The 24,870-nt window shown below is 32.2% G+C and overlaps 2 protein-coding genes across 2 annotated transcripts; one reads left to right on the forward strand and one right to left on the reverse strand.

Moving 5' to 3' along the window:
• The first annotated feature begins 9,478 nt into the window (after positions 1–9,478).
• On the forward strand, positions 9,479–11,246 carry LOC110634912 (uncharacterized). Its single transcript, XM_058140720.1, has 3 exons — positions 9,479–9,734; positions 9,835–10,027; positions 10,216–11,246. Exons 2-3 carry the CDS (start codon positions 10,012–10,014, stop codon positions 10,875–10,877), a joined length of 678 nt encoding a protein of 225 aa, XP_057996703.1. The 5' UTR covers positions 9,479–9,734; positions 9,835–10,011; the 3' UTR covers positions 10,878–11,246.
• Positions 11,247–11,377: 131 nt separating this feature from the next.
• Positions 11,378–14,572, reverse strand: LOC110634911 (F-box/LRR-repeat MAX2 homolog A-like). Its single transcript, XM_021784064.2, has one exon. The coding sequence runs from the start codon at positions 13,707–13,709 to the stop codon at positions 11,631–11,633; it is 2,079 nt and encodes a 692-aa protein (XP_021639756.1). The 5' UTR covers positions 13,710–14,572; the 3' UTR covers positions 11,378–11,630.
• Between the last annotated feature and the right edge of the window lie 10,298 nt (positions 14,573–24,870).

Raw genomic sequence — 24,870 nt, forward strand, 5'->3', positions numbered from 1 at the left:
AACTTAAAGGATTTGAAATTGAAGAATCTAAAACTTTGATTTTATTTTCTTTCACTATGGTGAATGACGAATAGTTTGAAGAGAGTGTCATGGGGAAATAAGAACAATAAACCATAGAGATTTCAATGGAACTTGAAGAACAATGAACAATGGAGGAATCAACAGAGATTAAAAATTTATCTAACCCTTTAACTCCAATTATCTTGGTTGATTTTATTTATCCAAATGTTCTTATGGATGCAAGGGACAATATGAAATTGTTCAATTCAATTTTTTTCAACTCAACTTTATTGATATCATTCAAGAAGGAAACATGATGTAATCTTTCAAAAGAGTTTTTTATTCTTCAACACCCTAAAATTTGAGATCAAATTTTTCAAAACTGTAGGTGAATGATACGATATGCAAATCAATATCAAACCTGAAGACTTTTTGTTATTTTTTGTGGCTTGAATTTTTGGATATGTTTTCATGGCTCGAATTATGACCCAACCCGAAAGTTTCGTGCAACGACCCGATTGAGATAAAAAGTGAGATCTGTGGTGGTAGTGGAAGGCACAGGCTGATAGATCCGGGCTCGAAGCCCACCACTTATCTCCTTGGGGGTGCGGGGGCAACGCCTTCGCAGTGTGAATCAGTATAAATATTATAATATTCTATCCTTTGCGGTAGAGTTGTGAGATATTCGGAAAATACATTAGGGTTAGGGTTTGAGAGTTCTTATTGATTGTATCTTCCTCTTTTCATCATAGTGGAACTTTTTTCTCTTGTCTTGCCTGTGGACATAAACCTTACAGTTGAACCACGTTAAATCCTTTGTTATTCTTATTCTTTTTTCAATACTGTGTGATTCTGCGAATTGTGTGTGTGTCTTAGATTTGAGTACTTGTTATATCAAACTGGTATCAGAGCTTTGTGTGCAAAAACTTAGGGTTTACAGAGGCATCGTCTTCAACTAAGTATGAGATGAAGAAGTTTGATGGTGGATTGAGTTTCAGTCTGTGGAAGATTAAAATTAAATCTTCCTTGATCCTACAAGGTCTATGGAAGGCAATCGATGATAACTTTCTAAAAGGTATGAAAAAGAAGGAAAAGGCTGATCTAAAAAAGAGAGCCCTGAGTGCGATTTTCATGAGCGTAACTGATAATGTCCTACGCGAGATTGCTGGTGAAAGCTCAACATCTGTGGCATGGAAAAAATTAGAGGAGTTGTACTCTGCCAAATCGCTGACCAACTGCCTGTATCTGAAGACAAGGCTTTACAATCTGAGAATGAGCAAAGTTACACCCATTAAAGAACATCTGGATGAATTTAATTCAATCATTATGGACCTGAAGAATATTGATATTGAGATTGATAGTGAGGATCAGGCCTTTATTGTGTTATGTTCTTTGCCACCCTCCTATGAAACTTTTGTTGATACTCTGTTGTGTGGGAAAGATAGTATTTCACTAAACGATGTTAGTAATTCTCTAAAATCGAAGGAGTTGAAAAAGAAATTTTCAGATAATAGAGAAAGATTTGAGAGGAAGGTTTGGTGAGCAGGGGAAGAACACATTCAAGGAAGGATTCTTCCAGCAGGAAGAAATCTAAGGCCAGATCTAAGTCAAGAATGAAAAAGGCCAACTATTTTGAGTGCGGAGAGCAAGGTCACTACAGGAGAGACTGTCCCAAGTTGAAAAATAAAAAGGGAAAGCAACCAGAAAGTTCTGCAAATGTGGTTGATAGTTTTATTAATTCTGATGGTGATGACAATGCTGGAAAAATTTTATCTGTGAGTTCAGATCATGGACAAAATTCCTAGATTCTTGATACTGGTGCTACTGATAACATGTGTCCACACAGAAACTAGTTTGTCACTTATAAATAGATGAGTGGCAAAGTGTTTCTGGGCAATGATTGTGCATTCCCTGTTGAAGGAATTGTTAACATCAGATTGAGGATGTTTAATGGCGTTGTCAAAACTATAGAGTGTTGGCATGTTCCAGGACTAAAGAGGAACCTGATTTTTCTTGGGACACTTGACTCTCATGGATTCAGATACCATGAAGAGAATGGAGTTCTCAAAGTGTGCAAGGGCTCTATGGTACTCATGAAAAGCAGTTTGGTTTTAGGATTGTATTTTCTTTAAGGCAGTACAGTTTCAGGGGAAGCTGCAGTAGCATCCGGAAGTAATAATCAGAATCAAACTCAATTGTGGCATATGCGTCTTGGTCATATGAGTGAAAGAGGATTATCTGTGTTAAGCAAGCGGGATTTGTTGGACAGGCAAAAAATAAAATCTATGGACTTTTGTGGACACTGTGTATTTGGCAAACAGACCAGAGTGAAGTTCGATAAAAAGGCAATGCACAAAACTAGAGGAATGGTGGATTATATCCACTCAGATCTATGGGGTCCTAATAGAATCCCTTCCAAGAGCGGTGCCAGGTACTTCATGACTTTGATTGATGATTACTCTCGAATGGTGTGAGTGTATTTTCTGAAAATAAAAGATGACGCATTTTCAATCTTTGTAAAGTGGAAGACGATGATTGAAAAGCAGACAGAAAAGAAGGTCAAGCATCTTAGAACTGATAACATGTTGAAATTTTGCAATCGTGAGTTCGATGCATTCTGCAGTAATGAAAGTATAGTGAGACATCGCACTTGTACAAGGACACCACAACAGAATGGTATTGTAGAACTCATGAACAGAATGCTTTGTGACAAAGCACGAAGAATGCTCTCACATTTAGGATTGGGAAAGGATTTCTGGGCTGAAGCAATTAATATAGCCTATTTCTTAGTTAATAGATCTCCATCTATAGTTATTGAGTGCAAAACTCCTTTTGAGATTTGGTCCGGTTCACCTGTTGATTACTCTCAACTGAGAGTATTTGGTTGCCCTGCCTATGCTCATGTGAGAGATAGTAAGCTTGAGCCGAGGGCAAGAAAATGGATATTTCTAGGGTATGCATATGGAGTGAAAGGCTACAGGTTATGGTGCAATGATCCAAAGTCTCCAGGATTAATTATCAACAGGGATGTGACATTTAATGAGTCTGCTTCATTGGATAGTTAGAGGGAGAAGTCAATAGTAGAATCAGATCACGGTGTCAGAGAACAGGTGGAGCTTGATATTGATACTTTAGCAGTTCAGTCCAGTGAGTCAGAGGATGAGGTGCAAGATCCTGAGCAATAAGAGGATGCACCTGAGCAACAGCAACAGGAACCATATAGCATTGCAACTGGTAGAGAGAGAAGACAGATTAGATCATCGCAGAGATATGCATATACAAATCTAGTTGTATTTGCCTTGTCAGTTGCTGAAACAGTTGATGTGCATGAACCCAGCAATTATAGAGAAGATATTTCTTGTTCAAATGCAAATCAGTGTGTCGGTGCTATGAGTGAAGAAATTGAATCTCTTCACAAGAATCAAACTTGGGATCTTGTAACATTGCCTAAGGGATAAAAAGTGATAGGTTAAAAATGGGTGTTTAAGAAAAAGGAAGGCACTCCAGAGGTTAAAGCACCTCGATATAAGGCACAGTTGGTAGCAAAAGGCTTTACTCAGAGGGAGGGGATTAACTTTAGCAAAGTATTTTCTCTAGTTGTGAAGCACAGTTCTATCAGAGTCTTACTTGCTATAGTTGCTCTTCATGATCTAGAGCTTGAGCAACTAGATGTGAAGACAAAATTTTTGCACGGTGAGTTGAAGGAGAAAATTTATATGAGTCAGCGTGAGGGATTTGTCATTCTAGGTATGAAAAACCGTGTTTGCTTACTTAAGAAATCTTTATATGGTCTGAAATAGTCTCCTAGGTAGTGGTACAAAAGATTTGATACATTCATGGTTCGTAATGGCTGTAATCGTAGTTCATATGATAGTTATGTGTATCATAAGAAGCTTTCAAATGATTCCTTTGTTTATTTGCTGTTATATGTGGATTACATGCTTATTACTGCTAAAAGCACGTCACAAATTAACATTCTGAAAAAGCAATTGAGTGATGAGTTTGAGATGAAGGATTTGGGTGCTACAAAGATGATATTGGGAATGGAAATTACCAAGGATAGAAGTGTTCGGAAGCTTTTCTTGTCTCAACAGGCCTATGTTGAGAAAGTGCTTAAGCGTTTCAATATGAATAATGCTAAGCCTGTGACTGTTCTGTTTGCTGCCCATTTCAAGTTATCTGCAGACATGTCACCAAAAACAGATGAGGAGATTGAGCACATGTCTAGTGTTCCCTATTGGAGTGTTGTTGGTAGCATCATGTATGCTATAGTATGCATCCGACCTGACATTTCACATGCAGTTAGTGTTGTGAGTAGATATATGGCGTGTCTTGGGAAAGAGCATTGGTAGGCAGTGAAATGGATTTTGAGGTATTTGAAGGGTACTACAGATATTGGTATGACATTTAACAGGGCCAAAATGAGTGATTTAGTTGTTGGCTATGTGGATTCAGATTTTGCAGGGGACTTAGATAGGAGGAGATCTTTGACAGGATATTTGTTTACTCTTTCTAGAAATGCTATCAGTTGGAAGGCAACATTGTAAGCTACAATTGCTTTGTCTACCACAGAGGCTGAATTTATGGCCTTAGCAGAGGTAGTAAAGGAAGTTTTATGGTTACAGAATAAGGCAACAATGTTTTGTGACAGTCAGAGTGCAATACATCTCACAAAAAATCAGATGTACTATGAGCGAACTAAGCACATTGATGTCAGATATCACTTCATTCAGGACATTGTATCTCAAGGGACTGTAGTTGTGCAGAAAGTCTTTACACATAATAATCCAGCAGATATGATGACCAAGGGAGTCCCAGTCAATAAGTTTAGGTATTTGTAGTGCTTAGTAGTGCCTTTGCGAGGGCATATGGCAAGACAGAGTGTTTTATGATTATTTTGTTGATGATTGAGAGAATTCAAGCCAAGAGGAAGAATTGTTATTTTTTGTGGCTTGAAATTTTAGATATGTTTTTCATGGGGTCGAATTGTAACTCGACCCAAAAGTTTCGCGCTGCGACCCGATTAGGATAAAAAGTGAGATCTGTGGTGGCAGCAGAAGGCACAAGCCGATAAGCCCAAGCTCGAAACCCACCACTGATTTCCTTGGGGGTGAGGGGGCAACGCCCCCGTAGTGTAGACCAGTATAAATATTGTAATATTCTATCATTTGCTATAGAGTTGTGAGATATTCGAGAAATACACTGGGGTTAGGGTTTAAGAGTTTTGATTGATTGTATCTTGCTCTTTTCATCATAGTGAAACTTTTTTCTCTTGTCTTTTCCGTGGACATAAACCTTACGGTTGAACCACGTTAAATCCTATATTATTCTTCTTGTCTTTTCAATACTGTGTAATTGTGCAATTTGTATGTGTACCTTAGATTTGCGTGCTTGTTATAACACTTTTATTTTCTTATTTTCACAAGGACTTCTAGTTTTAGATAGATTTTTTATTTTTTTAGATAAGTTTTATTTGTATTTTTTAGTTTATTTAGAATTCTAAAAATATTATTTTTATTTAATTTAGGTCTTTAAAAATATTTTTTATTTAGATTAGAATTATTATCTAAATTAGTATTTAAAACTTCATAAATACCCAATATATTTTTATTATGTACAAGTTTTTCAAATTTATTTTAATAAAATTTTCTTCTTAATAAAATTAGTTTACTTTATTTTATCTTTAAATTCTGAATTGAATTTTATGTTTCTTAAAATCTTGAATTAAATTTTATTTACCTTTAAGAATTTGATCGTGTAAGGAGCTCAACTTCAATACTTAAAATTGACCTTGTTAAAAGAAATAGTTACGATTTTAGTTCTGTAAATCATAAAACAATATGAAAGGTACTTAATGAATATATATTTTTTTATCGCTATTTGTCTTCGTCAATTTTTTTTAACATTACCTATCAGTCAATGCCAAATGCTTTGAGTTATAGTCGGTCAGACATAATAAATAAAACCCTAATAATAATAATAATAATAATAATTGCACATCATAGACTAGCATGCCGTTAGGCCAAATCAATTGGCTAACGGTCCCAAAGAGAAATTGATAAATAATCTTGTAATGATGTATCCATGTTAATGGAGCAAATAATATTTTGAGTCTAATTTAAAATAAGTTTTAGAATAATTTTTTATATTAAATTTAACATAAAAATTAATTAATGATCAATATGTATGAATCTTAGAATTTTTGTTTGCAAAGTTTAAAATAAAAAAAAATTCAATTAAGTTGAGTTTTATATTATTAATTATCATATTTAAAAATTTTAAATTATATATTACTGCAACAAAAATGATATTTAGGGACATATAATTTGAAACATATATAAATTATATCTTTAAATGTGATGTTATTTGCCCTTAAGTTATAATAATTTTAATTTTTAAATAAAATAGATATAAATTAATATATATTTAGTGGCTATTTTTATTTATGTGACATATTTTTTACCAAATAAAACTATATAAAATAAACTATATTTTTTTTACCTCTAGAGACTGCAAAATTATATATTAGTATATTAATTAAAAAAAAATAAACGTTCTACTACAGATAAAAAAAAAAAAAAAACTATTTTTTCAACTTACCAACTAAATAAATCCTACACCAATTTAGCTTAAAGGATGATTTATCAACTATAAAATACGTTCATCAACTATTGATTTAATGGCAATCTCATCAATTGAAGTATGGCTACTTAATTTCATTTAGATAAATTCCCATTTCTAATTTTTGAAAGACTCTTGATTTTATTTTTTTTTTCTTCCACTTCTTTTATCTCTTGTTTGGAATGTAAAATTGATTTATTTTTAGTTAATTCTTATATTTTTAATGAAATAATTCAATTGTTTTCAATTTAAAAATTTTTTTATTTTAAAAGAAATAAAAATCAAGTATAATTTTAAAAGAATTCAATTGAATTATTTTTTTGCTACATATTAGAGTCAAAATTCAAAGTTTAGTTCAATAAATTTTTACTTTGTAATATATATATATATATATAAAGTTATTGGATTATAAGAGCATTTTTGTTTAATATATGAAATTATCATACAAATATGCATTTCTTTTTATTGTTTTTAACTTTTAATATTTATATAAAATTATTATTTAGATATTTAATAATAAAATTTAAATGATATAAAAGAGATCATCAATTTTATTATAAAACATATTTTATCAATTCTTTCAGAAATGGACATTCAAGTTATAAAAAAAAAATTAAAAATTAAAATATATATGAATTTGAGCAAAATTAAAAATAAAAACATTATCATCATTTTTTTTATTGTGCAATATACTTTTTTTTGGTATGCACAAATTATTTATACATAGTGCACTCATGATCTTTTTATCGTTTTTCTAAATTAAAAGTATTAAGATATTATAAATAAATACTTATTTTTTTTATGTACTAAGAAAATGCATATATACTTTCACCTTTATTATGAAAAACAATGTAATAGAAATATATTGTAAATAATAATTATATAAATATAATTTAATTACTAATAATTTATATAATATCTTTATTGATGTAAAATATATATATATATATATATATATATATATAAAGGCGCTGCAAGAGAAACTATATTTATTTGTTTTTCGGTAAAAGGAAGTAATTACTAATTAAGTAGTCATACACTAATTCTTTCAACGTGTCCCACACATTACAATATTTTTAATTCAATTAAAATCAAATTTTATCTGCTTTATGGAATTATTTTTAATTCTTTTAATTTCAATGTTTTTAACGTAATTTTTAAAATTTATATCAATTTTATTCATTTACCAAATAATCAAATTATAAAAATATGTTATTATTTTATTAATTTAAACAATAAAAAATATTTTTTCACTCTCATTACTTCTCTTTTTTTTCTTTATTTTTCATTATGTGAATTTCTCCCTCTCTCATATATCTTCAGCTCCATCTTAAAATTATTTTTTTACTTTTAAATATTAGTTTATTAAAAAATAATAAATGTGTTAATAAAAAAAATTAACTATTGTTTTATTAAATTAGGTTTAAATGAATTAAATTGACATGTTTAATATAAAATTTTAAAATTATGATAAAATTTTCAAAGTTAAAAGAATATAATCCCTTTTTCATCATAAGAAAACATTTCCAATTAGTTTTATACAAATATGTTTATTTTTAGTCCACCCTTATATTAAATATATTTAATCAAAACTTTAAAATATACTAACTTCTATGTGATATTTAATTAATTTAAAATGATTTAGATGAATTTTAATCTTTCAAGTACTTACTAAATCAATTAAATAAATGAATTTACCATTATATGCCATCAAAATATAAGAAATTGAAAATCCAAATGCAATTCTGCTGCCCTTTTATCAAAATTGCTCAAACACAATATAAACTAAAAATTGAAATCTGTGCATTTTATTAATTTATTTTTATAATTTTAAAATACAAAAAATACACTGAAGTCATTCATTTAAATTTTTATGACTATATTTACTTTTAATAGATTAATTTAATATTTTTATATTTTTCATGTATATTGATAAAATTTTATTCAGTTTAAGATATATTAAAAAATTATGAAAGATCAAAAGAAAAAAAAAATTACCTTCAAAAAAATCTATTTAATGTGTTTATTAAAAAGTCATATAATATTTGTTATATATATTAGTTCTAAATAAAATTGGATTTATAAGTTTCAAGAATTTTAAATTTATATAAATTCTAAAATTAAATTAAATTAAATAATAAAAAAAATAATTATAAATAATGAAATGTAATTTGGACAGAGTCAATGTTCTCTCTTCACGCATTTATATAGATATATAGAAGATATTTATATATATATATATATATATAGATAGATAGATAGATAGAATTACAAATAGATTATAGATTAATTGTACTTTTTATTTTCACTTATTAATTTTTTATTTTAATTGATTGTTTCTTATAAAATTTTATATTTAATTGAAGTATAAATAGAATAAAAAATTTTAAATTTATATGAATTTTAAAATTAAGAGCTTTAAATTTATATAAATATTAAAATTAATTTAAATAATAAAAATATAATTATAATTAATTAAAAAAAAATGAAGGCATTTTTTTATCAATCCAATATTCCCTACATTCCCACATTTATATATATTATATATATATATAAATATAAATAGTTACCATGTGATTTTTTTTTTTTACAAAAAGAAAAAACTATATGTCATTAACTCATAAAAAATTCAACAAAATACTATTTATTACGAGAAAAAGTAAAAAAATAATTAAATAATTATTTATTTTTTAATATAATTATAGGTTAATGTATTATTTGTTTTTTTTTAAATTATTAGTTGTTATTTATTGTTAGTAATGAATAATCGTTACAACAAAAGTAATTTATAAAGGAAAAGTTATTTGTCTTTAAATAATATTATTAGCGTTGAGGAAAACTAATAACCACTATAAATTATCAAAAGTAAATTATTTAATCTGTTACAAAATTTAATCTTTAGAGATAAATATTAAATTAATGTTAAATATTTATTTATCATTAATTATTTTCATAAAGCAGTGAAGAGAAAAGAGAGTCAAATTGATAAAATTCTAACCACAACCGTATATCATGAAGAAGAAGTGAGCCAAACTTCCTTGCTGTCGTTGATCTCAGATCTCTCCGATTCTTGATTCGTTTTTGGACTTAGCTTCTTCACAATATTGTCATAGGTTTCTATGCTTTGATGTTGAATTTGAGCCATTGTTTGTTCTCTGGGGATGAATCGTCATGTGTCGAGTCGAATTCTAAAGCTATTTTGTGTTGTTTCAGAAAATAGAAGAGGTTCGACGGTGAGAAGAGAACAGAAGACTTGATTGAAATTCAAATACATGAAGATTCCTTTGTTCAGCAAAATTTGTGTGCTGGTGTTGGAAATTTGGAGAACTGAGAAGGGAGGAAGGAAAAGAAAAAATAGGGCTAAGGGGCAGCAAAATTTCCTTCTAACCAATGGCTAAAACAAAAGGTGATTAGAGGAAAATGAAATTTAGTCAATTCGATTATTTTGTACTTACTAATTTAATTTTTTTAAATATTAATTAAAATTGAATTAACTTAATTTAACTAAATTAAGTGTCCAGTGATATGTGTTTGATGGAGTAGTTGAAAAGCATAAAAGTGATGAAAATGTTCACAACCAAACAAATTAAACAGGGGCCATCACTTTGGGAATCCAAAATACAGTGCAACAAAAAGCTTTTGAGTCAAGTAGTAAATTTTCAAGCTGGCAATCCCATGCGAAAGCTGGTCATTTTTCAAGAGTGGGCTTATCCAAATTTTCTTGGAGATGGATCAATGACAAAACTTGGGACCAGGGAAATCAAGGTGTCATGATGCCACTTGGTGATCCCAGATTACAGCTAGAATGGGCATTCCTCGAATCCAAGAAACCAAAACCTAAACTAGTGGAGGTTCTTTCATCTCTAGAAGCTAACTTTCTGTCTTCCTGTGAGCAATATACATCTTTGCTTCAAATTTTCAATTATCTCATTGCATTTGCAGCTTTTGTTTATGCTTTGAATACATCTTTGCTTCAAATTTTCAATTATCCCATTGCATTTGCAGCTTTTGTTTATGCTTTGAACAAAGTAAAGCTTATGTTCTTGCGCCTAAAAGATAGTTTTTCTCACACGTTAAAAATACCTGATGTTCTGGAAGAATTTTTTTTTTCTCCAGTTTGCATTCGCAGGCACCTGCAGCTAGACGAGCTAAGTATTATTGGTCTTTCCATTCTGGGAAGACATTTGCTATTTATGTCCAAGTCGTGCTTTTCTCTGCCTTTATTGCTCTGTGTTCGTGGATGTTTTAAAGATTGATCAAGTTTATAATTCTCAACTATGCCTTGACAAGAAGCTGCCCAATTTCCACCATAAAGCGGTTGATTGATTACAAATTGGGTAAATCTTCATGTCATTTCTATCTTTGTTAGTTCTGCTATTCAGGTGTGCTTCAAAAAGTTATTTTGCCTAAACCAAGATTTTGATTACATCTGCATCTCTCTCTCTCTCTCTTTTTGCTACCTAGATTTCTTTCCATGGAAATTCTTGTTCAATTTAAGTTTTTAATTATGAAGCTTTAATCACCTTCGAAATTGATTACCAATTCAATGGGAATTCTTAATCCAGATCGTTATGCAGAAGTGGATGAAAAGCCTAACCTGGATGATGAGATTCTAGCTCCTTTGTCCAACTGCTGTTGGACCCTCTTTGCTTAATTTGTACTTCTGGGTTTGATCTTCAATATGAATTTATGAAAGATTCAGAACTTACAATTTGATAGGATGTAAATTTAATCAATTTCATATGAATGATCATCATTATTCAGTTCTAAATAGTTTTTTTTTTTTTTTTTAATAAGCAAAGATCATTATTCAGTTCTAAATAGCTTACATTTATTTATCTACAAATTTCCATAATTCACACTCCAAATGGGGGCATACTGATCCATCTGCAACACAACTGCTCTTTCAATTTTATTTACTTCCCACTCGCCTGAGAAAGAATTGCAGTTATTAATCTAGAGTTCTCCAGCATTGCAGGTTGTTCAGTATCTAGAGCTCCCCCAATTCTCTAATCAGGGATCCGACGCCTGTTCAAGGCATCCTCAAATCGAGAGCATGAGTCTATTCTCATCTCTGTACAAGTATCATTCTCAGGTGCAGGGTAATAATCTTCCCTCAGCTGGACATCCCTGAGTGTTGGTATTTTCAACAGAAACATCATGAAATGTTCATTGGCTGTGCCATGAATAAATAGCTTCCTTAACCTCCCACACTGAGCCAGCAATCCAGCTGCTGGGAGAGTGAGGCTTCTTTGATTAACATCAGTGTCCTGTGGAGGCCAATAATCAAGCTCGGTCAGGTTCAAGTTACCAATCCCTTTCAGGTAGAATCTCTCCCAAGGACTTAAATCCGCAAGCCCAGAAGGGGCGGTCAGGGCAAACCCTATTGCAGCTCCACAGTTCAAACTCATCTTCCAAAGCCGATGATAGCACGCAAGAGTGCTTAACCCAAATGCATTTGTAGGCCTTGGTCGATGCCTGCAATCACCTTCAACTTTGATTTTAATTTCCTCCAGGACAGGGCAATCCTCCAATCCTGACAACTTCAATGGAGTCAACAACTCACCAACAGGAATCCAGAGGGAAAGAAACTCTAGCCGAGCCCAAGTCCTAGAAGAATGCTCATTTCCATTACCATTGAAATTCTTGCTTTTCTTCCTTGAGCTTGTTTCTTCCCAGATACCACCTCTCTTTTCTGACGGGAAGTACCTGCGGTCAGCAGATTCACCTGAAACGCTAGGTCCCCCTCCAAACTGTTCAACATTTTCCCACACACAATCTATATGCAATCGTTGTATCTGGTCTTGAATTGGCTCCAGAGCCCTTAAGGAGCACACAGCATTTAGGTGCTTGCAACCAGAGATTTTCACATCAATCAATGTTTTTTGGAGAATAGAGGCCAATTTATTCATCCCCATTTCAGTGATCTTCTTGCAACCCTGGACCTCAAACTTGGCCAGTCTTGGACAGCCAAGGGAGATCGCTATCAGGCAAGAATCAGTCAAGTCAGCAGAGTTCTTGATTGACAATGATTCTAATCTGCTGCAAAGAGCAATCCCATCCGGCCTAGCATCTATTCCCCTACAGATTCCATGAAATTGTCCCAACTTCAAAGATTTAAGTCTTGGGCACTTGGAATTAAGCACTTCCACTGCTGGCCAAGTATCCCTGACATTGTGGCAGACATCAAGAACCAATTCTTCAAGCAATGGCAATCCAGCAAACATGTCTGCAAGCGTAGCATGGCTGATTCTAGCATCCTCAGAAGTGTATCCATCATCATCCGGGTCACCCCTGGCATCAGATAAGGAACCAGTGTCAACAAGGTGAAGAATGGAAAGGCGAGGACAATTTGAAGCAAGACATAGCAGGGTTTCATCTCCCACAAAACCAATGAATCTATGATCAAATACACAAGTTGCAAGCAATTCGCGGAGATTTGGGCCGGCAGCGGAAATGGCAAGAAGCTCATGGGACTTGAATCCCTCTGCAGAAGAGTGGGTAAGGATATTTAGATGGGTTAGAGAAGCAGCAATGGAAGGGTATGCTTCGAGGGCTGGTGGCAGATCTTCTGTCCAGCAGTAGAAATGGGACAGATCAAGCCAAGCAAGTGAACTGTTATGCTCAAACAGTGCAACAAATTCAGAACCCGGAGCCGTAGGTGATCTCTGGTGCCAGCGAACGAGCTTAACCTTGCTTAAACAAGGCCATTGGGGAGCAAGAAGTTGAAGAGTTGAAGGATTCCTGGCATAAACAGTGAGAGAAGCAACAGAGGGAAAAGCCCTACGGATAAGCTGAGCAAGAAGTTTAGGGTTGGAAGAGAAATCAAAAATCGGGTGGCCCCAAGGGGAGAGGAAAGAGAGGTCAAGATCAGTGACAGCTCGAAAGCAAGTTGGGAGGAGAAAGAGGTCACGGATATTGCCTCTCAGAGTGAGAGAGGTGCGAGTGGATCGCTCTATCAAGTGCCACTTGACGCAAACAAGGGACATGGAATTACGGGTACGAATATCAGTGATCAAGGAAAATATATTGGAAAGAATTACATCCGGAATAGCATGAAAATGAACACTGCTTAGGGTTCCAGCCATTTTGTCAACTGTAACTAGACATGCAAACGCTCACATATGAATAGCTAGAGAAATGCAATGGAACATGTATAACTTGGAAGGGGATAAGATAAATATATATAGAACCCGAACCTTACGATCTTTATATATATAGCAGGGATCATGAGGATCGTGCCTGAAAAGAAAAAATTCAAGAACGCAAATTGGAGACTTGTGGGAGCAGATTAAAGGGAAGTCTTTATGTGGTGTGAGAATGAAGATAAAGACGCAGGAAAACATACTAAACCCGGCCTACTCTCTGTGTGAGGGTGAAGATGAAAGATTCAAGAATGGAGACAGGTGAGTTAAGAGAGAGAGAATCTTGACAAGGTGTGAAAATGAAGACAAAGATACAGTAGTGGGAACTGGTGGCGGCCTGAAGAGAGAGAGGGGGTCTCATACTTATCATGAAGAAGATAAAGATACGACTACTGGGACTGGTGGCATTAGAGAATAAGGCAAAGAGAGAGAGAGAGAGGAGCTGTAGGGATGAAGATAAAGATACGGCGACTGAAACTGGTGGTTTTAGAGAACTCTAAATGAGAGAGGACATGTAGGGTTGAAGATAAAGATACAACAGTGTAATAGTGTGTTGCGAGAGTAAGTGGCTGGTGGGATGCCACTTGCCATACACTGTTCTCATGTTGATCATGATACACACCCTTTTATTATTCTTTTTCGAAATCTTTCTCACCTTTTTTGGATATCGCAGGGCACCCCTTTTTTCTTCCCCAGAAAAAAATTGTATTGTATGTTACTTCGACTTGTTTCAGCCATGGATATGTGTTAGTCCCTTGGCTGCAGTAATACCACTTGCCTAATCCTTTCCATTTTATAATTCCTTTTCCCGTTTAAAAGCAATAATTATTTGAATAATTGAATTCCAGTTTCAACAACTCCAAAAAATGTTGTAATAAGATATTCTTGGAGGCTCTTAAAGAAATTGATTAAGTTAAAGCAATTCTTGCGACAATAAATTTAAGTTTACATGACAAATTTTTTAAAATAAACTGATTTGTTTCTTAAATTTGAAAAAATAAAATTATATATATGACAAATACATATATTAGTCGGTATCATAAGAGGGATAAGAGTATGAATCTATAAACAGAGTTCTACCCCATGATCTGACATAATATTTTGATAGATTAAAAAAAAAAAAAAAAAAAGCGGAAAATGCCATAAACAAAATGTGGATAATATATAGCTTGTATGGATTTGTGGCTTTAAATGAACCAGACAACATATGAACGTCATGATTCCTGAGCAGGAGGAGTTCCTATTACCATAAGAGGTGGGTACTTCTATGTTCTTGTGTCTTTCCCTACTAAAATTCTTTCGGCTGAGCCATAAATTGTTGCTTAAAAATATCATATTTTAAATTTAAAATGATTTCTTGAGGAGATAAATAAAAGGATAAAGCATAATATATATAAAAGAAGTTGGTGTTTGCGATCGTGGATTGGAAGAAATGATGGAGATATGTTAGGTTTCCACATGAAATGACACCCACTGCTTTTATCCAATTCCTACCGTTAAATTGCGGCCATTACTGAGCCGACAGTGCTAAAGTTGACCCATGAAATAAAGTACAAGGAAGAGAACTCACAGAATATCGTTTTAAGTTCTGGGTGTGTAATTATGAAGAAAGCACAATTATACGCGTACTTTCAGATATATTAAATAATAATAATAATAATAAAGTAGAGAAGACAAGAGACGCCTGTTGTTTACATTAATTTAGAATATATTGATGAATCACACATTATATTAATTCATACATATTTATATGTCCGAATTAATTCAAGATAAAAAATAAATAAATAAAAAACCATCGATTTGAATTCAATCAATTTGAATGAAGTACCCAAATGGAAAGAAACAACTCAAAAGCCACTTATTCAACACCATGACCCCGACAGGCTGCCCACTCAGATACCCTCTCAGGCTCAGCAGTCTCTTTATTTTTTTTTTTAAAAAAAAAAGAATTTTAAAACTAGATTCCATATATAAAAATTAAAAATGGTGAAAAAAATTAAGGATATTATATTTTTTTTTTTATAAATAATTTGGATTAAAATTTAAATTTAAAAATTTTAGAGTTCTGAAGATCACTCTCGTACTACATTTGAATACTGTAGTGAAAACAAGCAGTGATTATGCAAAAAGTACTTACAGAATCAACAGCCAATAAAAAGAAGAAAAACCAGCCATCAGAAATGAAATCATCATTTTAGGTGACGATACCTGAACTGTACATTTTGGTTAATTAAAGCTTTGGATTCTGCATAAGATTTAGGATTAGATAAGCATAAACATCTTTTTATGATTTGATTAAGATGTTTATATATATATATATTCTGTCACCACAAAAGCTAATTAAGCACAAGAAGATGTACCCACCAACTCTTTTTCCAATTTGAGAGGAAAGAGCCCAGCTTAAAAACACATGATTCCAAGCAATGAACTCAGTTCTAAAGCTCCAAGTGGGTCTCAATACGCAGTACATTGAGAAATCAGGATCAAACATGTATTTGTGCTTCCCATTTACAAATCCACTGATCATCACTTTGGCCTTACTTTTCATTTCAACCCAGAACATTTGTAGATGAAAAATACCCCACTCCAAATAGTATATGTGCAATGATAAATTAAAAATAAAATATAAATAATATAAAACTATTAAATGGTTTGATAATATTAATTTTTTTTCTATGAAAAAGTCCTGGATCCCATATTAAGATCTCAGTATTTTATCAAAATTAATTACTTAAATTCTATTTGTTTCATAAAAAAATATTTTCTGTATTTTTTAGTGTTTGGGATATTGATTAAAGAGAAAGCTAAGTTATTTTTAAGTAAAGTATTTTTTTTAAAAGAAAAAGTTATTTTTTATTTTTTTAATTTTTATAATTTTATTAAAATATGAAAATATATATACATACATTAAATAAACATATACAATTAATTCAACATTACAACCAACAATGAAAAATATTTTCATAAAAGTATTTTTTAAAAAATATTTTTCATATATAAATTATTTTTCGTGAAATAAACAGTCTGAATCTCTATTTAAAAAAAATAATTAAAAATTATTGTATTTAGTAAAGTCAAACTCTTTAGTCTTTTGTTATATTTTTATAAAAAGAAAAAATAATCAACTTGTTTTAGTCTTGATAAGAGGGATAAAATAATATAGATTGTTAAAATTATTTAGGACTAAATAATATAAATAGTTAAAATGTAAGGACTAAATAATATAAATATTTAATATTAAAATAAGTTTATTAATATTGAGTTTATTAATATTTTAATTGAAATTTAAAAAATTAAAAGCTAAATAACTAATTTTGATAAAATAGAAAGGACTCATAATAATCTATCCTAAAATATAATTTTATCATACCAAAAAAATATATTTATATTTTCTGGTAAATATATATGAAAAATTATCAGACGGAATTTTCAAAAAATATAAAGCATTTCATAAAAAGATAAAGAAATGTGCAATATTAAATTGTGAAACATCTTGTATTAATTAGAGTTGTACTTTGTTACACTAAAAGATTAATTAATATAATCAAGGAATCTTATTGATTAATTTGTAATTATACTTCGAATTTATTTAAAAAAGATTGCTAGATGCACGGGTCAAGGAAGGCGGCTAGTGGGAGCCATCTCTCATTCGTTGTAAAATATTCTTTTATATATTTATATATATAAAAAATTATTTTAATTATTAATTACTCTAAAATTATTTAATCACTTTATCACATGAAATATTAAAATTTTTTATTTTTTATTATATATTTAATAAATTTGTTCAGTATTAATAATTTTTTAAAATAAATATTAATTTAATTATATAATATTAACTCTTTAAAATATTAAAAACAATGAATATAATTAATCATTTTTAAATTAATATAACGTTGGCCTTTAAGAAAATTTTTTTTACTCCACCCCTAAATAGATACTATTAATGTATTTAAATTAATAATTTTTTTGTAATAAATTATAGATATTTATTAATTCAATGGTTAGACCTGTTCGGACCGATGAGATCAATTATGAGGTAAAGTGCTTTCGGGATTCATTCAGAGAACCGAACGCCTGACAATCATCTAATACACATGCGTTAAAAGGGTCATCATTCACAATAATCTAAGCCAGCATTTCTCTTTTATCTGATTACAATGTCAAAAGAAAACATGAATTGAATGCGAATTTTATCTACTCTTATCTTGTACGAAATTCGAGATTCTTTCTAAATCAATGATGACAGGGATGAAACATCCAAAAGGGCCAAAATGGTGGATTTGTTGATTGATTGTGAATCATATGAACTGAACGTGATAGGATACTATGTGTTATAACAACAATACAGATTATGACATGATGCTGTATCAAAAAATATCATGAGAAGATCGAATGAAATATCCATTACAGAAAGCAAACACGATGCAACATTTCAAAGAAAGAAGAAAACTGAATACGATACAGGGAAATAAAAAGGGAGCAAAGTTAATTACCACTGTAGATTAATCCTTTCAGAGACCCCGCTAGCTGCTCCGTTCATAAACAAGAAAGCTGTACCAAGCCTAGCTAAACCATCAGTCAAACTGTTGCCTTCATGTGGGGAGCAAACAAAACTGATTCGAGGGAAGGCAGCAGCCAGGTTGACAGTTGATTTAATCAAATTGTCCATCTTCCAAGGGCTAGATAGGACAAGAATTATCAACCCAAGAGAGCTTAAGATCCATTGATCAGTCCCTCTCGGACCGGATAGTCGTGGAAGCCTCATCATTTTTTTAAGAGCGAGAGGACCGTATATATAGTCTGCCTTGAAGCTTTGCGGTTGGATGTGATATTTATGAGATAACAGTTGCCCACATGGATTCATATTCACTTTGGAGCCTCCAAAACCACTTAAAGAGTAGAGCTCTGTTTTGGACCTTAATGATTCCAAGACAATGTGGTCATGATTTGGTTTCAAATTGGAACCGGCTTCGAACCGGACTGAAATCGTTATTCTATGATTTAGTTTACATTCATATTTTTTATAAACTGTAGACAGACGGTTCTGAATTAGACCAAATCGACAATTTAAATACAAAAGAATTCAATAAACACTTTACTCCGGTTCTAATTCACTTATATATATATATCATTAATTCCCTACACAATTATTCTCTACACTCTCTTTAATTCTTAATACTCTTTCAATTTCTCTCAAATTTTCTAAATAATTATTTTATACACTCCTTTTAATTTTCAGTATTCTCACAATTTCCCTACTTTATTATTTTATATGCTCACTGAAATTTTTAATAATATCTCAATTACTATGTTATTATTTTATGTCTTCAATAAAATTTTCAATACCCTCTATTTTAATTTTTTTTGATACTTTTTTAATTATCAATTATCATATAATTTTTTTTAAAAAGGTAAGTAATATAATTGGAAATTTTAATTCTTCTAAATCCTAAAGAGATACATAAGTAAAATTAAGTTCATGCACTTTTTTTTAATTTTTTTTAAAAAATTAATTTCATCTCCACTTTTTTAAAAAGTTTAAGTCTTTTCTTATTAAATTTTTCTTAAAAATGATTTTTTTTTTCTTATTTTATTTTGATTGAAAGATTTTTAATAAAAAATCAAAATATTTTTATAAATATAACTTAAATTTCAAATCAATAAAATTTTTCTCTAATTTTTTTGTCTAAATTGCTCTTAAACTATCCCTAAACTGCTCCTAAATCGTTCTTTAAACCGTCTGGAACCGTTCTTTTTCGAACCTTCCTTCAAACCGTTTTACACCGGAGCTCGAACCGAAATCGACAATTCAGGAATCGTCTTCCAAATCATCCTACGAAGGTTTGGTTCAGATTCATAATTTTATTGAACCTGAATCGATGAATCAAAAATCGTAATCGGCGATCCCGGAATAGTGGCCACTCCTACAAGACGTCCGTCGCGTTTTGGAGCAGCGAGCCAGGGTTGACCAGTTGATTAGATGCAATTTTTGTTGACCAGACCACAAAATGTTTGCCCAGAATCTATTCAGCTGAGATGCAACAGTAGTTGGAATTTTGAAGGGAGACGAGTAATATAAATAGGAATTAAAATTTTAAAATTTCAGAAATTATATTTAATTTATTTTAATAATATATTTTAAGCTTTAACTTGCAGGTTGTTTTCTTTCTTAATTTGTTGATGTTAAGTTATATTCAATGATATCTTTGAATTAAAATTTTTTAAAACTTAAAATCTTAATGTTGGTTTCATTTGGGGTATGACTGACTGAAATTTGTATGATTTTTAATTTATTCTTCTGATTTTTATTAATATTTTGTAAACTATAATATTAACAAAAATTTATCAAATTTATTGGATTAGAATTGAAATGTACATGTAAAATTCATAAAATTTTGCTGATGGAAAATTGTTTTCTACACTAAGTTATATATATAACTTTTATTAATATTTAGTTTATGCTAAAATTGATTAATTAAAAGAATATGATTTTTTTTTAAATGAAGTTTGAGTTTTTTAGGTTATTAGGCTTTTCATTTTAAAAATATATTATATTTTGAGCAGCATTTAGTATATTTCAAAATGGATCAAAAAAGGACATGTGAACAATTGCCCGAATAACAAGGATCAAAAAATGCCATTGAATATCTTAAAAAACTTCTGTTTCATCTTTTTGTCGCTTCTGTGGACTAGACATCGATCCAGCCCTAGCATTGTTGAAGCTGATTACACCAAATAACTTGCATAAATTTGGCAGTTAATGGGGTGTGGCAATATATAATCTAAAGCATAGAGCAATGGGAGAATGGAAAAGTGACTAATCAGGAACAAAATAATTTTTATAATAACAAATAACCACCTAGGTTTCGTAGTAAGGATACCCCATAAAAGACTTCCACCCAAGTTTTGTTCAACTCAAGAAACCTTTCCTTTCTTCTAATCCGATCAACACCATATGTTCATCTACAAATTATACATCTAAATCAAGGTAGAGTATCTTTTACAGAGAAGTGGTCTCAGTCAAATAGGCACAATTGCTAGAGCAAGCCTTCCATGGGAAAAGGTTATGACGGCGAAAAACTACTTCCAGCAACATCGGCTTACGCCCAATTCCCTTCATGCCATTTTCGCCTTTATCATGCCACTCCTCAACTTTCTTGAACTCATGTATCAGGGAAAGGACTGCTCTCCTTTTGATACACATCCAATAGCCATGTGATTTAGCCTTACTTGTTTGCTAGCTTACTGCTTGGCTTATGGTGTTGAGATAAGCTTTGTTGATGGTTTTTGTTCTCCATTTTACATCACTGCACTTCGTCGTAGCATGGTGGTGTTTGGTTCACTGTCTTTGGCATCTTTAGCCTCTATTTTCTTCCCAGACTTTGTTCAGCCGATTCTATACTGATTCTGTGGTGTACTTTCAATGTTCGGATTACCAGCCACCCTATTAAAAAAGTTGTGGAAAAGGATTAGTACACTCTTGCAAGCATTACAAGTAGAAGATGGGCAGGTGAGGCGAACATCAGCTACTGCACATTGGGTTGTATCAAACTCCTTCACCGATCAAAGAAATATACTTCCTGTGTGAAAAGAGAATGAAAAAGACGATACAAGAAAAAAATAAAAAGAAAACAATAGAGGGAAGAAGCAAACAGCTCAAATGGGCAGCAGTTATAACACTAGTGAAATCAAAATTAGTAAAGCTGGAATAATTTAACACGTAAATCTTTATAAAAATCGGAGCTCATGAAATTAAATTAATTTAGGCAGATTGCCTTTCACAATCTTGATGTAGGCAGATGCAACTTTGGTTACCATTTCTCAGGCCTAGGCCTAGCATTGGGCAAATCCATTTAATGGTAGAAATCATTTTTCCACTACGTCAAGCTACTAAACCATTCAATCATCACAACTATAAAACCAGAGCAGAGCAATGACGCCAAAAGCAATTAACAGTTAAACATGCTTCACTAGGAATGATTATTTGCTTTGACCTTTTCATAGGCTTTCTATCTTAAGCATATTATCATTTTCATCATATTGACATTCATTCCAGCGCCCCTCCTTGGCTCCCATCAAATGACAATCACCACCTGCTTAAAAAACCATCTAAATATAATTCAATTTAATGCATAATATAATGAAGCATAAAAGATCATTTTCAATTGCTGCAAAGCAAAATCAACCATGGTTAATCTCCATTTTTATGTTGTACCTTTAACATCGTAAAAGCACTCAAAAAAGCATCACAATCTACATATAGAAGAATGATATAATGAACAATTGAATGGAGGTGCAAATCTGACGCTTCCTTAGTTGGCCAACCAAAGCAATGCACCTGGGATTTTGTTACATATTGTAGAAGAAATAAGAGAAATAATATTGTTAGGCAGAATAAGGGTCAAGTAGAGAATGTTATGGAGGGAAATGCTGTTGAGGAAGTTAGAAGGACGAACTGAATTTGTTAATTGGTTACAGTTAGTTGTGTAACCGCTGTAGTTGTGTATCCGCTATATAAAAGGAAAGATCCTCATCTGTATTCATTCATTCCATTAATGAATCAATAAAATAACTTTTCTCTCTCTCTGTGTTTCTACTCTCTCTTCTCTTCTCATCTAAGTCTAATTCTCTTATCATTTACTCTCTATTCTCTAAATCTGCTTCAATCTTTGCATCCACAGGTTGAATTAGGGTTGATACCAAATAATTTGGTATAAGAGCTAGGTTACAAAGGGATCAGTTCTACAATTGTGATTCTGGCAGTTGCATGATGACCAAATCTAGAGTAGTTACTCAGGATTCAACTAATTCAGCTAAATAGCTGAATTGGAGGAACAGATTAGGGTTATGCAACAGGTGTCGAAGAAGGATAAGGAAGAATTGAAGGGTTTCTAAATTGCTAGGTTTGCAATATAGAATCCAATACAAAAGAGGGGTGGATAATAAGGTGGCAGATACCCTGTCTAGGAGACTTGCACCATTGAAAGCTACTTTACTGGCCTTGCATTCTTCTTCCCTGCAACCTACTTCAATGTCACACTTAATTCATAGCTATGCTACTGATAAGCAAGCTACTGACTTAATTTCTCACCTCTCTATTGATGCAAATGCACATCCTGGGTTCTCTTTAAAAGATGGATTGTTGTTTTACAAAGACAGACTTTATGTGGGTTAGAACAGGGCGTTTGAGGGAGCATTTATTGGCTCTCTATCACAACTCACAGTTGGGAGGACACTTAGGAATTAATGCCACTTCAGTGAGACTTAGCAGGCATTTCTTTTGGTCGGGGATGCCTAAGGCAGTAGTGGATTGGGTCAGAAGTTGTGATGTTTGTGCCAAGTGTAAGGTTGAGACTTGTGCTATCCCTGGGCTGTTACAGCCCTTACCTGTTCCTCATCAAGCTTGGCAGCATATCACTATGGACTTTGTAGAGCAGTTGCCAAAGTCCAAAGGCAAAGACACCATTCTTGTGGTCATTTGCAAATTTACTAAGTATGCTCACTTTGTGCCACTTCAACATCCTTTTTCTGCTTCTGATGTTGCCAAATTATTCTTGGATTTTTGTCTTCAAATTACATGGCTGCCCTATTACTATTATCTCTGATAGAGATAAGATTCTTACTAGTTCTTTTTGGAAAGGACTGTTCAGGTTGTTAGCGACCAAATTGGCTTATACTTCAACATATCATCCCTAATCAGATAGTCAATCTGAAAGGCTAAACCAAAGCCTAAAGGGGCACTTGAGGTGTCTTTGTTATCAACAACCACATTCTTGGGCCAAGTGGTTACCATTAGCCGAGTGGTGGTATAATACTAGCCATCATTCTTCCTTGAAAATGACTCCATTTGAGACTCTCTATGGTTACAAACCACCTCCTTGACATTTCTGCCTTTGGATGATACTATCGTAGGTCTGTTGTTGACTTTGTGAAGGGTAGGCAGCACATGTCTCAGCTAATTAGGGAGAATCTGCTAATGGCTCAGAATAGGATGAAACAGTATGCTGAGAAAAAGAGGTCTGAGAGGACTTTTGAAGTGGGGGACTGGGTTTACCTTAAGCTGCAGCCCTACAAACAGACATCAGTGGCTCTAAGAAAGAATTTTAAGCTAGCAGCCAGGTTCTATGGTCCATTTCAGGTGGAGGCTAAAGTAGGTTCTGTTGCTTATAAATTGAAGTTACCTCCCACGGCATCCATTCATCCTATCTTTCATGTGTCACTCTTAAAGAGAAAAGTAGGTGAAGGTACTGTTGCAATCCAAGATCTTCCCACTTTTCAAGATGACATGATTGTTGTAGCTCCTGAGAAGGTGTTGAAGACAAGAACTGTAACTAGGCAACAGCAGCAAGTCCTTCAAGGCCTCGTTAAATGGCTTCATTACATGGTAGGATCAGTCTTTTATCCAGAGCCAATTTCTTGATTTTAAATCTTCTTGGGGACAAGAAGATTGTCTTGGTTTGGAGGGAAATGCTGTTGAGGAAGTTAGAAGGAATAACTGAATTTGTTAATTGGTTACAATTAGTTGTGTAACCGCTGTAGTTGTGTAACTGCTGTATAAAACGAAAGATCCTCATCTGTTTCATTCATTCCATTAATGAATCAATAACAGAACTTCTCTCTTCTCTTCTCATCTAAGTCCAATTCTCTTCTCATCTACTCTCTATTCCCTAGATCTGCTTCAATCTTTGCATCTAGAGGTTGAATTAGGGTTGATACCTAACAGATTTTTTATCCATTGGCGGTTTCATTTCTAATGGTGATGACTAACAACGTAATACTTTGAAAAAACCAAGTTACCTGACAATCAACCTACATATACATACAGATGGATATAAAGGCTAATTACTTTATATGTAATTGGTGCCTTGTACTATGTAATTCATTTCTATCATATCCTGACAGTATAAACTGCTAGAGGCAAATGTAAGTTAAAATGAATCATATCAATTCCAAATAAACCACAATCCAGCATCTCCAACCTAACAGAAAACAAGCCATACTACAAAGACAAAATGCACAAAGCAAACAGTGAAAAATATTTTTGCATCTTCAATTTAATAGAAATACCTACTCAACAAAGATAAAATCGCATGCATCGATA

This window comes from Hevea brasiliensis, chromosome 18, assembly GCF_030052815.1.
Source record: "Hevea brasiliensis isolate MT/VB/25A 57/8 chromosome 18, ASM3005281v1, whole genome shotgun sequence".
Taxonomy (NCBI): Eukaryota; Viridiplantae; Streptophyta; class Magnoliopsida; order Malpighiales; family Euphorbiaceae; genus Hevea; species Hevea brasiliensis.

Bases quoted from the DNA above. Each gene is read 5' to 3' on its own strand.
- LOC110634911 (XM_021784064.2), bottom strand. From the start codon at position 13,709: ATGGCTGGAACCCTAAGCAGTGTTCATTTTCATGCTATTCCGGATGTA.